General features: G+C 46.3%; 2 protein-coding genes across 2 annotated transcripts in view; one reads left to right on the top strand and one right to left on the bottom strand.

Annotated features, from left to right (window-relative positions):
* FBXO15 (F-box protein 15) overlaps window positions 1-5706 on the bottom strand; it is a 39836-nt gene extending 34130 nt beyond the window's left edge. The window contains exon 1 of the mRNA XM_007449678.1: window positions 5486-5706. Within this exon, the coding sequence (XP_007449740.1) occupies window positions 5486-5706 (221 nt within the window). The remainder of the gene's footprint in view (window positions 1-5485) is intronic.
* Window positions 5707-6613: 907 nt separating this feature from the next.
* On the top strand, window positions 6614-13397 carry TIMM21 (translocase of inner mitochondrial membrane 21). The gene is given in 6 exon segments (XM_007449673.1): window positions 6614-6914; window positions 10410-10472; window positions 10568-10665; window positions 12932-13005; window positions 13092-13197; window positions 13293-13397. Coding segments are annotated over 6 exon segments (747 nt in total).
* Window positions 13398-15604: the final 2207 nt, after the last annotated feature.

Below are 15604 nucleotides of genomic sequence, written 5' to 3'. Positions count from 1 at the left end.
GGGAAAGGGCAAGGAGAAATGCTAATTTGGAGAGCTTTGCAACGCCCTCTCCCCCTTTGACCCGAGAATTCCACCTGTGCTGTAATTTTATACTTCTGTTGTTTCAGCAAACATTTCCACAGTAGAAAAGCTTTAAGTCCATTGCCCTGGCTCTAACAGTAATCAGAGGTAAAATACAATTTCCTAATTGTATTAATTTCCTAGGGCTGCCTTAACAAAGTACCTTAAACTAGGTGGCTTATTGTCTCATAGACCTAGGGGCCAAATGCCCAAAACCAAGGTGCTGGAAGGGCCATGCTCCCTCCCAAGACTATGGGACAGAATCCTTTCTTGCCTCTTCCAGCTTCTGATGGTTGCTGACAATCCTTGGTGTTTCTTAGCTCATGGCAGCTAAGCTAACTCCAATCTCTGCTCTCTCCTTACAAAGCCGTCTTCCCTCTTTGTGTGTGTGTCTTCCTATAGAACAGCAGTCACATTCAATTTAGGACCCACCCCAATCCAGCATGACCTCATATTAACTAATTACATCTGCAGAGACCCTATTTCCAAATAAAGTCACATCCTGAGGTTCTGGGTGGACATGAATCTGCGGGGGGGAGATGGGGGCACTATTCAACATGATACACAATTTTTTTAAGTATTTTTAAATGATTTAAAAGCATTCCTTATTTTAAGTGGTTAACTAATCCTGCAAACTCTATATGACCTGTGTTACAGATTCAACGAAAATATCTGCAGGAGACAAAGGTTTCTGACACTTAGGCTTTAAACAAAAGGAATTTCTTTTACCCGTCCATCAAATAATAACAATATCTACCCAGAGCCCCCAGGTGGTGACCCTTAGACCACTACAAGTGTGAAGGGGCGTGCCGAGAAGTCTAAGAGTCTAGACACACTGATGAAGACTGAGGAAGGACTCTCCCTGATATACTATTTTTTAACTTAAATGAACACTGCTGTGGTTGATCAAATATAAATTTGTCTAGAAGCATTAGTAAATTGATAACAGCTTTTTGCCATTATGTATTTCTTCAATCAAAAGATGCAAAAAAAATCAAAACTATTACCCTAAACCTTTCCAAGGGAACTGAAGAAAAGTAAATCAATACAATCTATCGATCTGTTTCAATCTAGCAAGTTGGCAAAGACCAAATAAATGATAAGGACAAGGGCAGCTCTGCTGCAGACAACAGGCATTCTCCTTCACCGCTGGGACCACAGACTGGTGCAAACACTATGCACAGCCAAGTCCTTAAAAGGCACATGTTCTTTTAAGCCAAGAATCTCATGTCTAGAAATACAACCCAAGGCAGAAGAATGAGCCCAAAGACTTCACTCAGGAATGTCCATCTCAAAGCTGTCTGCACTGGGAAAAGTACTAGAAACCATAGAGACATCGGTTAAACCCCACGACCTCTGTAAAGTGAGCCACGTTCAGCCAATAAAAAGGGACAGTTTCAATACAGGTGGAAGTGTTTACACAAAAACAAGTTCAAGGCATCTCCCAGATGTCTGCACGGTCAGCTCCCTCACCTCCTGGATACAGGCCGCCATTCAAATGTCACCATCTCCCTGAGATCTTCTAGCCATGCTCTCTAAAAACTCCAACCCATATCCCACGCGCGTGCGTGCGCGCTCACACACACACACACACACACACACACACACACACTGACCCCCCCAGCACCTACCGCCATCCGACGCCACACATTTTGCTTGTCTACCTTGTTTGCTGTCATTGGGGTGTAAGCACCATGCTGGCAGGTCTTTTGCACGAGTTTTGTTCCCTGATTGCTCGGCACCCACAACATGCCCAGCATGCAGAAGGCATTCGATAAATATCTGCTAAATTAATAACATCAACTGAAAAAGGCTATATCAGTATATACTACATAATCTTATTTTTGTATTTCTCAAGGGAAAATGTAAACAAATACATACAAAGAAAAGCGATCTTCGAGGAAAGATAACAAGGTATTAACCGGTAATACATCTGATTCACAAGATTATGGAATTACAGGTGGTAGTATTTAAATGGGGGCTGGAAGACTGAAGGGACAGAACAGCATGTACTTTCCAATGTTTCTTTAATATACTGAAAATGTAATGAATTGTGGGGGTTTTGTTGCTTTAAAACTGAGAGCCCATATACAAGAAAATTTGGGAGCACAGTTTCACAGCACCATCCTTTAGGCTGGAGCCGTGGTTTTCAAAGGCCTACACAGCATTCTGGGTACCAGGCCCCCCGAAATCTTGGAGCACAGCCTGCAGAAAGCACAAAACTTCTTTGAAGTCTCTTATTTAGTATTAAAAGTTAATGCAAATATTGCATTCTACTGGATAACTTATCAGTGTTTGTCTTATCATAAAAATGTATTATATGACGCACCAGTTATTTAACATTTTCCCCCAAAGCTGTTACATTAATTGTCCACGTCAGGAAGGTGCCCCCTGCCCACTGGCTCCTATCTGTTAGAAAAGTACAACCTATTTGTTGCTGTTTTGTTTTTCCCTAATTTAAATAGATCTCCTGAGTCCCTCATTTCCAGAGCAGAAGACTAAGTCTCTAAGGAGGCAGCCAACAGTGACTTCTTCAAGGTCCCAAGCTAGAGGTCAAGAGCCCCAGGACCCTCCCCTCCTGACTGTCCTCCAGAGCTCCTTCCACCCTGTTACTATAGTTACTATACATCTTATCAGTATGGATTCTGGTACCATTGAAAGCACATCTCCATTTCTCCATAAAATAAACTAACTGCACATTTTTAAGGGCCACACAATTAACAGTCAGTAAGTTCCATGCATGTGCTCATGGAGCTTGATCCCAAGCAGGGCCCTGTGGGGCTCCTGGACACAAAGCCTTTCTGTGCCCCCCATTTCTTTGATTATAGGAAATAGCCTTCATCCAGCCTCCATGACCTTCCCTGAGTTCCAACCGGCAGATTCAAACAGTTGTTAATTAGGGAAGGGAGGGGATACAAGACATGGGAGAAAAGGTGAAGGAAAACAATAGTTCAGCCTTGGGGCAAGGTCCTGGTGCCCCATCAATGGGTACACACATCTTTGAGCTGTTCTGCAGATGCTAAAACGTCCTCCAGGTGGCAGAAGTAAACCATTAACGAAGGCATGCTGCCCACAAGCACCCACCGAGACACCAGACCAGTTGGAACCAGGTTTATGATGCTGACTCCCACTTACCTCACCACCAACCAATCAGAACAATGTCCACGAGCTGATTACGACCTCTTTAAACCATTTCTATAAAACTTTTCACTACCCTCTGGAAGCGGGTCACAGTTTTCGGAGGCGCTAGCCCCCTGTGTTCCCTCTTCGCCTGGCAAAGAAATAAAGCCACTTTTTTTCTTTCCTCCTAAATTCCGTCTCTGTATTTCTATTCGGCACCGGTGTACAGAAGCCAAGATTTCGGCAACAAGCTCTGTACATCTACAAAGTTAAGTACACATTTAGCTGATATAATTAGTAAGATGACATTTAGTTTAAAACTGCCTTTTTTCAAGTGACAAACTTTACCTGATTGCTTTGAATTAAGTTTGGTATTTTAAAAACCTACCTTCTGGGCCTGATTTTTAATATCTGATAAATCAAAGAAATTAGACCAAGTAGAAATTAAGCCAACTTGATATGCTTTCTGCTATATTTCTTACAGTTTAAAGTATTTATTTATACAAATTCACATTCTGTGTTTAAAAGGTTTACATGTATCACACATTTTGTGTGATTCCTTGTTAAAAACTAATTCTTCTGCACTGAGACATTAAAAATAACCACCTATGTGGACCATAATCATTCTTAGGAGCTGACTTTTCTTTACCAAAAAGAACTCACATCTCACCAAATCACAGGTTGAGGTGCAGACTCCCAAGCCAGGCATAATTACAGGCATTCTAATTACATCATTTCAACAAAAAGTTCACTCAACTTTCAAAGTAATAAAAGATTCATCATATAACAGTCATTCCGCTTCCACTAAAAGCACATTATATATAAAGACTACTTTTAGTAATAGTGGCAAATTAATGTAAAGTTCAAGCTTCCTATTTTAAATTCCTGTCTTTCTCTCCTACATAATAGAAATTTTGCAGGCATTGTCACCATTTTGTCACGAGGCTTGTGATATGTCTAGCATTACAGCTATTTTCAAGCACCAACTATTACCGTAATACCAAGGGAGAGGGCCCTGCTTCTGAAACCAGTGTAAGTAGGGTTAGTGGATCCCAGGATGGACAGAGGACATAGTCCTGGAGATTCAGGGGTTAAAAATATACCTTAATTAGTTGAGCTGGTAAGTAACAGAATACTTTTCTATGCTTAAACATAGACATCTGGTTTGCTAGAAGGCATATTATGCCTGACTTTTTATATCTATAAATGGAGAATACCTACAAGGAAAAAGATAGTCCTCAAGAATGCAAACGGTCCTTAGCATTATCCCTCCACCTGGTAATCTAACTGGGATGATGCGTGCAGAACTGGGACCAGCTCACGATAAAAGAAAGAGGGATTTAACAAGGCATCACGACAGCACGTGGATATTTCTGACAAACTGGATCACTCGCTTTGAGAAGTGAGCCATTATCCTTGGAGTTAAGCTGAAGTTCCTTTTGGAAAGCAGCTGCCGGCTCCCACTACCCGCTCCTTCCCCAGCTCACTCCTCGAAGTTGCCTTCTCTCACTGTGGAAGAGGACCACCCTTCAGGCCCATGGTACCCCAAGAGAAATGGAACGGAGACGAGCCTCCAGACACCAGAACAAAGAACACCACACGCCCCCGCGCTTGGACATGAAGACGGCAGAAGAGGATTAGAGGTTGAGCACCAAGGGGTGACTGTCTAGAAGGCTTCCCTCCAGGGTTTGCTTAGAAACTCAGACCAGGCTTTGACGTCGGAGGTGCAGCTCCCAGACCAACCTAACAGAGTTACCTGGTTAGGGGTTGAGTCCTCCGTTCGTGAACTGGGAGCGGGAGAGAAAACCGATAATGTTTGATAAGCAGAATCTACTTCTCTAAGTTATAAAGTCATAAAAAAGACATAAGGTGACTCCCGGTCCCAGAATTAGGAAGCAACTTTGGAAACGCGTTCTGGACGGGAGCCTGCCTGCGAGCCGCGGGTGGAGCGCGGAGTTGCGCACCAGCCCCGGCAGGTGAGCGCGTTCACGCGGCGGTTCACCGCGAAGGCTGCTCAGGGTCGCGGGGCTCGCACGCCGCCGTTCCCCGCAGGGCCCACTAACTGAACGAACTGAAGAAAGAATACTCCTGGGAAGCTCCTCTACTTGTATCATGACTTGGAGTAACCCCACGCTTCCAAGTTTTAGAGACTTCCTCCCGCCGTCCTTCCAGACCTTTCCCGCGCTAAAAAGAGCGGCGAGCGACCCGCCACGGCGGAACCAACGAAAATAAAGGGAAAGGGAGGCGGGGGATTGAGGGGCTTTCCTCGCAGGGGCTCTCCGAGCGCGCGCCCCCCGAGAGTCACCTGAACCCCGAGCTCCCGGCTGCCTTCCCCGCTCTCCCGCGGGCCGAGCCGTCGCCGCCGAGTGGCGGGGGCCGCGCCATGAGGCCGCGCCAGGGCGGTTGCAGTAGCCGGCCGCGTCCGGTCGCCATGGAGACCCAGCGCAAACGCCGCTCGGCGCGCTCCTCCTTCCTGCCGTCGCACCGCCCCTGGCCACGCCCACCCGACGTCAGCGCGCGCCCCATGCGCATGCGCAGAAGCGGGGCAGGGAAGAGGACAATACCGCTTTTCCACGGGCTCCAGGGGCGGTTCTAGAAACTTCCGGCTTCTACGCACGCCCGACGTGCTGACGCCGAGGACGCCTGGCGGCCAGAGGCCGCGTGGGCTTTGTGGTGGCTTTGTCCCTTCCCACCTGCTGGCTCTGGGGTAGTTTGCGCGGTTTCCTGTCTGGTTTCCTTAGGAAGAACAAACGCAAAGGCTACATCATCTGCCCATAAGGAACATGATAGCGACAATCAGACCGAGAATTTCTGTTTATAGGGGGCTCTCCAGGGGTCGCAGGAACAAGCAGTTTATAATTGGTAACTTGACTTTTGCAAGTTCTTTTTGAATTACACAGCGCCAGGGGCACAAACCCCGCCCACCACCAACACGGCCCCGCCTTCCTGTCCCGCCAGGTACTGCGGCGCGTGCGCAGGGGCCCGCGCAAGGGAGTCTGGGAGGCGGCGAGAGGTCAGCGCGCTCTGGCCGCCTTGCACTGTGGGAGATGTAGTCCTTGTGCCTTCCCCGCTGCGGCAACTCTGGGAGAAGTGACGCCCTCAAACTACTATTCCCAGGACTCCTAGGGGTTTCCCCGGTTGCTTTGCAAAGGCCTGGCGGGGACTGGGTGAATGTCAGCATAGAAAGTAATCAAAGCACTTTAATTCCAGTAAAAAGAAGGCCGAAGAGAAGGGAAGGAGGACATCAACTCTTTTCGGGAGACTTTGTCTTGATTTACGCTGCTGGAGCCAGAGTTTTTTCCGAACACGCCGTACAAAATTACCGGTGTGAACGCGAAGACTGGAGTCCGCGTCCGGCTGGGTGTGTGGTGGGTAGTGAAGGTTTGCTCGTCACAGCTGGCATCTTCCCTAAGCGGAGCGGCTTTCCGGGAACATGATTTGTACTTTCCTACGAGCTGTACGGTATACGGAGAAGCTGTACAGGTCCTCGGGGGAGCGGTTGTTTTTGGCACACTTTGTACTTAACAAAGCGTGCTTGAAGACTGAGCCCAATTGGAGATGGGAGCCGCAAGAGCAGAAGAGAACGGTGCGACCTAGGTGTCTTTTGGGAGTCACCCAGAAAACCATCTGGACGCAAGGACAGAGCCCGCAGAGAGCGAAGGAGGACGGCAGCAAACAAGTGTCGGTGCACAGAAGTCAGAGCGGGGAAACCGCCATCTCAACGTCACAGAAAGGTAAAAGGGAAGTCCCTGTAACGATCAGTCTTTCAGCAAACGTGATGAGAGCTGCCAGTGCCCTTTTACACAAGTTCAGTGCTAAGAATAAACACTTCACACAAATTAAAAAGTAGAACCGTTAAACACAGTTTAGAACCAGAGAATACAGGCCCACAATTTTCTTCACAGATCTGAACTCAGATTTGAAAGTTGGTTTTGATATAACTTTGCTGAATTATGTCTATAAAATTTTTCTCAACTTTTCTTAGTTTGGTGACAGCTATATAAAACTTAACCATTGTTTAGAACTTTATAATAAACAAGTAGATTTCCCAGATGTTAGTTCATCTCATTTGAGCCTCAAATTTACTGTTTCAAGCAGACATTAGTACTCATTAGTATGTATAAGGCATATTTCCCCAATTTCACACAACTAAAAATTGAATGCAGATTTTCCCAATCTCAGTTTTCTGATATCCAGGACAACCACTCCTGTATCTTTAGTCTTTCAGAATAGCACTGCCTCTGGCATACCCCCTTAGATGTGATACTGCTTTTGATTTACTATTTTGGTCAGTAGGAGGCAGTTTCACAGGCTTTCATTGGACTTTACCCATTATGGTAGCTTTTAATCTGCCTCAAGGGAACTAAAGTAGGGACTGTTGTTGCCAATTACTGAGTATGTCCATTCCAGTTATACGCTGGGAATCAGGGAAATGACTGCCAGGTAAGTCCATGGACCCAGCTGTGAACCTTTTACAAGCCAGGCTCTTTATTATACAGCCACCATATGTACATAACAGAGGGACCATAATGACTCCTTGGGGTATTGATGTCAGCTCAGACTCTGTCCAGCAGACCTTGAAGTGTTTGGGTGTCCCCCTTTTCCAGCATACAGTCACCAAGTGAATGGCCGTAGGGCTCAGGTGAAGGACCAGGGGAATCACATATACTTGCTCAGTATAGAGGCTGGCCTTCCTTCAGTAAATGGATTCCAGGTCTGAAGACTGATTCACATCCAGAAATTGAGCCATTCATTATCATGGTTGCTCCCACCTGGCTTCAGTGCCACGGCCGTCCCCATGGCGTCAGGGCGCTTTGTTCTCTAACGACGTTAAGTGTTTTCCAGGCCCTCCTACAGGACAGTCGGCTGGTGGATTTTGCCCTCAGTGTATTATACCCACTGTAGCGTGCCCATAGTTTGCCATGGCAGTTCTGTCATTTTTACTTTACTTAATGTGGATCACGCTCTCTCCATCTTTCCAAGAGCAAACGTAGCCATGCACCAGCTCCCAGGCTGCTTGTCAGACTTGAGTTTTTGCTCAGAGGAGAGTACTGCCCCTGTTGATCAGCTCTCACTTGTCCAGTTCTGTATTCTGTGACCCTTCACGCTGCCGTTAGGATACAGCCGGCTCTGCTGGTGGGGCTTCCAGCCCCTTTGGGGATGGCCCGTTTCCTCTTTCCTCCCAGTTATGTTGTAACCTGGCCAGAGCACATGTCTCACTAGATGGAAGCCCCCGCCAGATCTTCAAGGAGGAAGAAGAGCTAGCCTTTAACTGGGAGGCATGAGCTGCTGCTTCACGCCGGAGGGTTCAGGAGAACCTGCGGACTCAAGATTCTGGAGTGCGTCAGCCTTGATACCCAATTGCCAAGCTGCAGGCTTCCTCTCTTCCCAAGTCACGACCTTGGCCTTGGCACAAGAGACCTGGTGGGGTGAGAGTCCAGCCTCTCTGCTACTCTTTTGCCCTGGGCCTGGCCCTCAGCTTTTTCTGCCCTCTGGGTGCAACAAAGGAGTCTCCTGTTTTGCTGTCGAGGAGGCGTCTGACTTTCACACTTGACCTTCATTGGTGATCAGTTACCTCGTCCTCTCACTACCTTTCTCCAGTGCATTGGCAGCCCGCTACCACAGCCATCCAGTCCGAGTCCTTATAATTGCTTGTTCCCCCTAAATTCCCAAAACGCGACACCCATCTTTGCACTCCCTCCCACCGGTGCTCCAGGCCACCAGCGGTGAGAGCCGCGGCAGTTGTGCGACCACTCCCTGCCGGCCCTCAGCTCCTCCTGCCACCAGGGACAAGTCCTCAAGGCCAGCTGGTGGCCAGTGATCCAGCTCCAAAATCCCAGTTTGGAGCTGCTTCCTAGGAACACTCCTGTAGCCCCCTCATAGGGCTAGTTCCAGGGAAGCAGACTCAGTGGGGTCTGCGGGCAGGAGGTTTGGGGGCCTCCCATGGGGAGGCTGGGCTGGGCAGAGGGAGAAGCTGAAGCATGGGGCATTTGTGATAGGGCCTCCGCCGGTCCTGCAGGAGCTCGGGGGCTGGGCTGGCCCTTGCAGTCCTCTCATCTCAAGGTGTGGGGCTTGGGCACCAGCCAGGCACTGGGTGTGGGGAGGGCCAGGGCCTTGGATGCAGGGATTCCGCCAGCCAGCAGCCATGTCAGCTACCCCCACCGGGGGTAACGGGAGCCTCTGTCCTGCGGGGAGCACGTGGGTGGTCACCACGACACCCCTCATTGCAGAGACAGATGGCAGGAGGGGTTTTGTGTGAAAGTATACGGTCTGAAAGGGTCAAGAAGAGGAAGGTAGACGATGAGCAGCTTCTACTGAAGAGTAACATGATGCTTAAACTTCGAGAGCGCGTGGGCTGAGTGATACTCGGAGGGCTTTGCACGTAGTACATACAGTCGATGTTTGTGGTTGAATAAATGGGGAAGAGCCTTCCCGAGAGCCTAAGCGAAGCAGCAGTGAGTATGCCGGGCGGGAATCGGGAGCAAAGGTGTTGGGGCAAAGGCCTGATTTGGGTCACGGGGAACATCGCAGCTCCTGACCAGCGCGGGCAGTGCCGTGTTCTCAGCTGCCGCCGAGCTCACAGCTGGCAGTTAATGCTTATTAAGTGTGTTTTGTGACCTCGGTAGAGAATAGAATGAGCTGGGTTATTTAAAAAAAAAAAGAAAGTGCAGTATCTGTGCAGTTTCTTCATTTTCTAAAGCAGTTCGATTCACAAATCTGCCTGGCCAAGCAAAGTCCTGTTCTAAATTCAGTTCTGTTTTGTTGTTTCACAGCCAGCAGGGTGGCAGGCTGGGAAGGTCACTGACTGTTGAGGGTCGAGGCCCATTTTGACTGCAGCTGACAAAGACAACACGTCTCTTAATGTGTGAACAGCAGACCGTATCCAGTGGTGCCTAATCAAGGACCTTTGTTTCCACTCAGAGGGACTGGATCACTTGTTCAAAGGGTTTCCTCATCTTAGACAATAAGGAGGCATTAAAATCATAATGCTACCTAAAGTAAAGAATCGATTCCTAAGCCCTGCTCCCAGAATCCTGCTGCAGTTCTTTCAGAAAGTTTCTTCAGGTGGTCCTGATTCACAGAGAGATTTGACAACAGCTGCTCCAGAACATGTACCGACCCCCTCATTAGGTCCTGAGCCCACGTCTCACCTGCTAGAGATCCTGAAGCCAGAAGCATCCCTGCTCACATCCGGCACACGTGTAACCAGTGGTGTTTTCTCTTTACAGTGAAAGAAGCTGGAAGAGATTTTACCTATTTAATAGTGGTGCTTATTGGAATCACCATTACAGGTTGAAAACACAGCAAGTATAAAACCCCTGAATATCTTTTTCACTTTCCATTTGTCTCGCTCTTGCTTTGCTTGAGCTTTTTCTTTGATTTTCAGGTGGCTTGTTTTACACGATCTTCAGAGAACTTTTTTCTTCATCCAGTCCTAATAAGATATATGGGAAAGCCCTAGAAAAATGCAGATTACATCCCGAGGTTAGTCCTCAAGATTGTGTTACACAGACTGATCAGGGAGAGGAATGTGGTGGTGGGAGGGGCAGGCAGAGGTCATGTGCTAGTTCTGAGACTAGTGGATTTATATAATAATAAAACCGTAATGGTTGGATTGTGATTATGTTATTAGCTCTTTGTTCTGTACTTGAAATACTTTGATTATGAGTAGCACCCAAAGGTCCATGCGGGGGTGTTTCCATCCTAACGGTACAAGAGAGTCATTTTACTAGTTGTCATCAATAACAAATGTTTAGAATATACCAGAGTATTAAACTCACTAGTCTTTTTAAAACCCTGATTCATAATCTTGTGATCATAATAGTAATTGTTGATGCTTATGGAGAGCATATTATGCACCAAGCACTCTGCTCAGTGTTTGAGCACATCGCCTTTATTCAGTCTCACAAGAACCACTTGTGTTGGGTGCTACTATTATCCTGTTTGCAGAAGGAAACTGATATTTAAAGAGATTAAGTAACTCAACTAAGATGACTGAACCAGTAAGAGGGAGAGCCAGAACCTCAATCCCAGTTTCGGTGATTCCACATCTTAGGCTCTTAAGCACAGCCTGCCTGAGCCACGCCCTGGAGGAGGCAGATGTGGAAAAGCCGCCTCAATTCTTTTAAGGATTCCGTCCAGAGGAAGCTTTTCATAAGGCTTTCCAGTCACAGATAGAAAGCCCGTGTAGCCTGTGCAGTGCCAGATTTTACTCCTGGGTGGAAAACTTTGGCACTGAAACATCTTACTCATTGACATCTTAATTCTTGTACTTTGAAAGAAAATGGCAGGTGGCATCATAAATATCAGGGCTGTTTCTCACACAGGCCAAGGAGTAATGTCAGAGAAACAGACGTGAGGTCCCTGGGGAGGGGACGCTTTTGAACCCGAAGATCCTCTCAGCGTCCGTGCCCTGCCCTGGGTTTCCCTGGGCCACCACCTCCAAATGCTCCATAAGTGTCTCTAATCTTGTCAGGAGCTAACGGCCTCTGGCATCTTTCTTTTTACTGGACTCGGGGCAGTCTGAGAACTGTGGAGGGGAAGGCAGAGGGGGAGGTGTCCCTCTGAGTAAGTTGAAACTCAGCAGGGAGTAAAGGAGGTTCCCATTAGAGTTATTGGGGGTCCTGATTATACCTGACAAGAAACCCTTTACAGGGTCCAGAAATAAACACGAGCAGTAGCATAATTACATGTCAGGGCGCATCTCTAAGAAGAGATGAAGAGTTGCTGTGTTATTCACAAGCTCGGTCTTTCATAGATCTCCAGCATTTTGAACAAAACAGAACTTCACAGAATAAACACAAAGAGCGAGATATTATTAAGGTCATAACTTAATTTGCCGCCTAGAAGAGCTCTAGGAAGAAGAATTAAACTTCAGCAGTTCAATTTTGTCAGCATTGTTTGCCAGGCACTGGCCTATTGTTTGCCAGGCACTTTGCTTGGCTGAGAAACAGAAAATACTTAAGTTTTGATACAGACATGTTTAATCTATTAAATTATCTGAACAATCGTTTCAGCTACACAGTTCTTAAATATGTCTCATCTTACATATTAGTCTCTATATGTGCCTGAAAATTTTGATACTGAAGATGCCCAACAGACCAAATAAGAAAAATTTCCAGAGTTGAAGCAATATTTGTTTTAGTTTGATATCACATTTCTATTTTTTGGAAAAGGTTCCAAAGTATTTGCATTTTAAATTCAGTAAAAATTACATTTCCACTTCATTGTGAGTTTTCCCATTGGGAATAATGGATTCCTACCTCTAGATCTGGTTTGTTTTAAATAAATCATTACTTGTTTTTATTTGTGTATTTAATAACAAAAATTATTTTGATCTCATAGCTTTTAGTATTAGACCCCATTGGGTAAATTTCACTAAAAATGTTCAGACATTTAAATATTTGAACACTTGGTTACATCGTGTTTCTTTTTGTAAAAGGGGAGTGGAAACAGCTCCACTTCAGCCTAACTGTTCTACAAGTAACTACAAGTTCTAACTGAAACTACAAGTAACACCATAAAGTTACCTATTTCATTCTCTGTGCATGAAAAGTTTGAGTGTTAATTATGGGATGATTTTTGCATAATAACTTTTCCCAGTTTTCTTATCATTGGAGATATCATTTTGAAAGAGTCCCAGGCTTTTTTTTTTTTTTCTAAAATAAACCACTTAGTTTGTCAGAAAATATTTCCCTAGGAAGCTTAAAAAAAATAGCCCTGACTGAGGAAGCATCACCTTACTTTGCAGGTCCTAAGTGTCTTCGGCGAGCCCGTTAAAGGCTATGGGGAGATGACAAGACGTGGCAGAAGGCAGCACGTCAGGTACTGCAGGCGGCTTGGATTCGAGAGCTTGGGGTGATGTTTAAGTGGGAGGAATTCAGGCTTGTGTGTTTTCATTGTCTTGACAGTTTTATTGAATACGTAAAAGATGGGCTGAAACACATGCGTGTGAAATTCTACATCCAGGGCTCCGAGCCCGGGAAGGAAGGAACTGTGCATCTTGAAGTGAAAGAGGTGAGATCGTGTGGGGATGAGGTTTCTTGAACACAGACTCAACGTAAAGCGCCAAAGAGCAGGGCAACACCTTGATACTCATTTTTTTTTTCCAGAACCCAGAAAGTGGCGAATATGAATTTCAATATATATTTGTAGAACTTGAACCATATTCTAGAAGAACTATTGTCATTGAAGATAATCGATCTTAAGACAATTAAAAGAACAAGCAACCACGTGTTTCCTTACAGATGTGGAAAAATGCACATGAAGGCTCTGATCTTCACAGCCCTCTTCCAGAGTCTATTTTGAATAAAACAGGAACGAGTGTAGCTCATAAAAGTGAAGGCAACTGGGTAGTTGTTGCATTTAGACAAACTGAATTAGAGATTTTCTTGTACAGTGAAAAATCATAAAATAGAGCACACCTTATGTTAAATCATTGAATTGCTGATCATGAGCAGTGTTTCTGCTGTACTTAACATCATCTTTTATAAGAAATTTTTGTTATTAAAAATTTTACACCACGTGAATAAGAAAATAGAGCTGAGTATGTAATGCTTTTTCATGTTGTATAACTGTAAAAAGTCTGTGAAATAAAATTGAAACTAACAGAAAGATGTCAGAAGCAGCTCTTGAGAAACACTTGAAAATGTTTGAGAAATATAGGGAACCAAGTGATACACTCTCCAAAATTATCATAGATAGGTGTACGCGTTGCATGTTTTTTTTTGTTTGTTTTTTTTTGTTTTTTTGTTTTTGCAGTACGTGGGCCTCTCACTGCTGTGACCTCTCCCGTTGCGGAGCACAGGCTCCGGACGCGCAGGCTCAGCTGCCATGGCTCACGGGGCCAGCCACTCCGCAGCATGTGGGATCTTCCTGGACTGGGGCACAAACCCACGTCCCCTGCATCGGCAGGCGGACTCTCAACCACTGTGCCACCAGGGAAGCCCGACGTTGCATGGATTTTAGTAATCTAGGTTGTCTCATGTTTCCCCCTCTGTGAGTTGGGGGCCTTGTGCACAGTAGGACACGTGCACGCTCTAAAGTTGGGTGGACCTGGGCTCTCACCAGGTGTGTGGGCCTCTGCAGGTACCTTAGCGTTATCAGACCTCACTCTGTCCCATGTACCCGGAGCCAAGTACAGGATACGTAAGAGCAGAAACCTGGCAAGTTTGGGTGGAAGGATGATTTTTAAAATACTGTGGTATGCAATCTCAGTTATGGTCTTAATGGTTGTGTCCTTGCAAAATTCAGGGGGGGGGGGGGGGGGGGGGGGGTGCTTTGGGAGGTGATTAGGTCATGAGGGTGGAGCCCTTGTGAATGGGATTGGTGTCCTATAAAAGGGACCCCACGTTTTCTAATAAAACTTTTTTTGTTACGACAAAAAAAGAAAAAAAAGGGACCCCACAGAGCTCCTTCGCCCCTCCCCCAAGTGAGGACACAGTAGGACATCTGCAGCCTGGAAGAGGGCTTGAGTGTGTCCTTAGCCTAGTCTCAGCCTTAGATTTTATCTGCCATATTACCCTAAATCCTCAAGTCTCCCCAGACTTTATGCATGAGTATACAGATAGGTCAAAACCCTGTTTTCTGCTCTTCACTATAATAACATTGTGTTCTTTCAGTAGCCTAACTTGTATCTAATTTTACCATTTCGGCTACACCTTTTTCTCCTTCCTGCATACATTAGTTTTAATCCATCCCCTACTCCCTGTTCCCACCGCCCCTGTGTGCTGGGGTGCTCCCAGAGGCCTTTGTCCAGGAAGTTAGAATCGGCTTCCACACCAGTCTCTGCCCCTTGTCTCTCCCCAACTAATCTCCCTCCTCATGGCACAAGAGCCGCTTTCTAAACTCTGGTCTGATTGCGCCCTGTGCCCACTCAACATCCTTCAGTGATTCCCAGATGCCCTGAAAACAGTAAATCCGGTCAGGTCCCAGTACTCTGCCTCAGTCCCCTCCGCCTGGTCCCCCCCTCCCCCAAGCCTAGTCCAGCCACCCTGGACCAGCTCAGACTCCACGGGGCCACTCCTTCAGACCCTTAAGTTCCAAAGTTCCACTGGTAGGCTGTTTTAAGAAGGTTATGTGTGTTTTGCTACTAAACATTCTCAGGCACTTGGAATTTTCTTAATGCTTAATCAGGCCAGTCTTTGGCAGGGTAGGATTTTTCCTCCCCTCAGTGGCATTTTCAAAAGCCTTCTACAGCATTCCATAAAATTCCTTGGGGTCACAAGGCATTATTTTTGCCCCATAATTATTGACAGTGAATTTACAGCACACAAAGAAGTAGACTGCCAAATCTCCTGCAGTCCCGGCCCATATGTCTGCAAAGCCAGTAGCACCTTTTTTTTTTTTTTTTTTTTTTTTTTTGCGGTATGCGGGCCTCTCACTGTTGTGTCCTCTCCCGTTGTGGAGCACAGGCTCCGGACAC

The sequence above is a fragment of the Lipotes vexillifer genome, unplaced genomic scaffold, assembly GCF_000442215.2.
Source record: "Lipotes vexillifer unplaced genomic scaffold, Lipotes_vexillifer_v1.1 scaffold196, whole genome shotgun sequence".
Taxonomy (NCBI): domain Eukaryota; kingdom Metazoa; phylum Chordata; class Mammalia; order Artiodactyla; family Lipotidae; genus Lipotes; species Lipotes vexillifer.
Note: the sequence above shows the minus strand (reverse complement) of the source record. Positions and strands in the feature narration are given on the sequence as shown.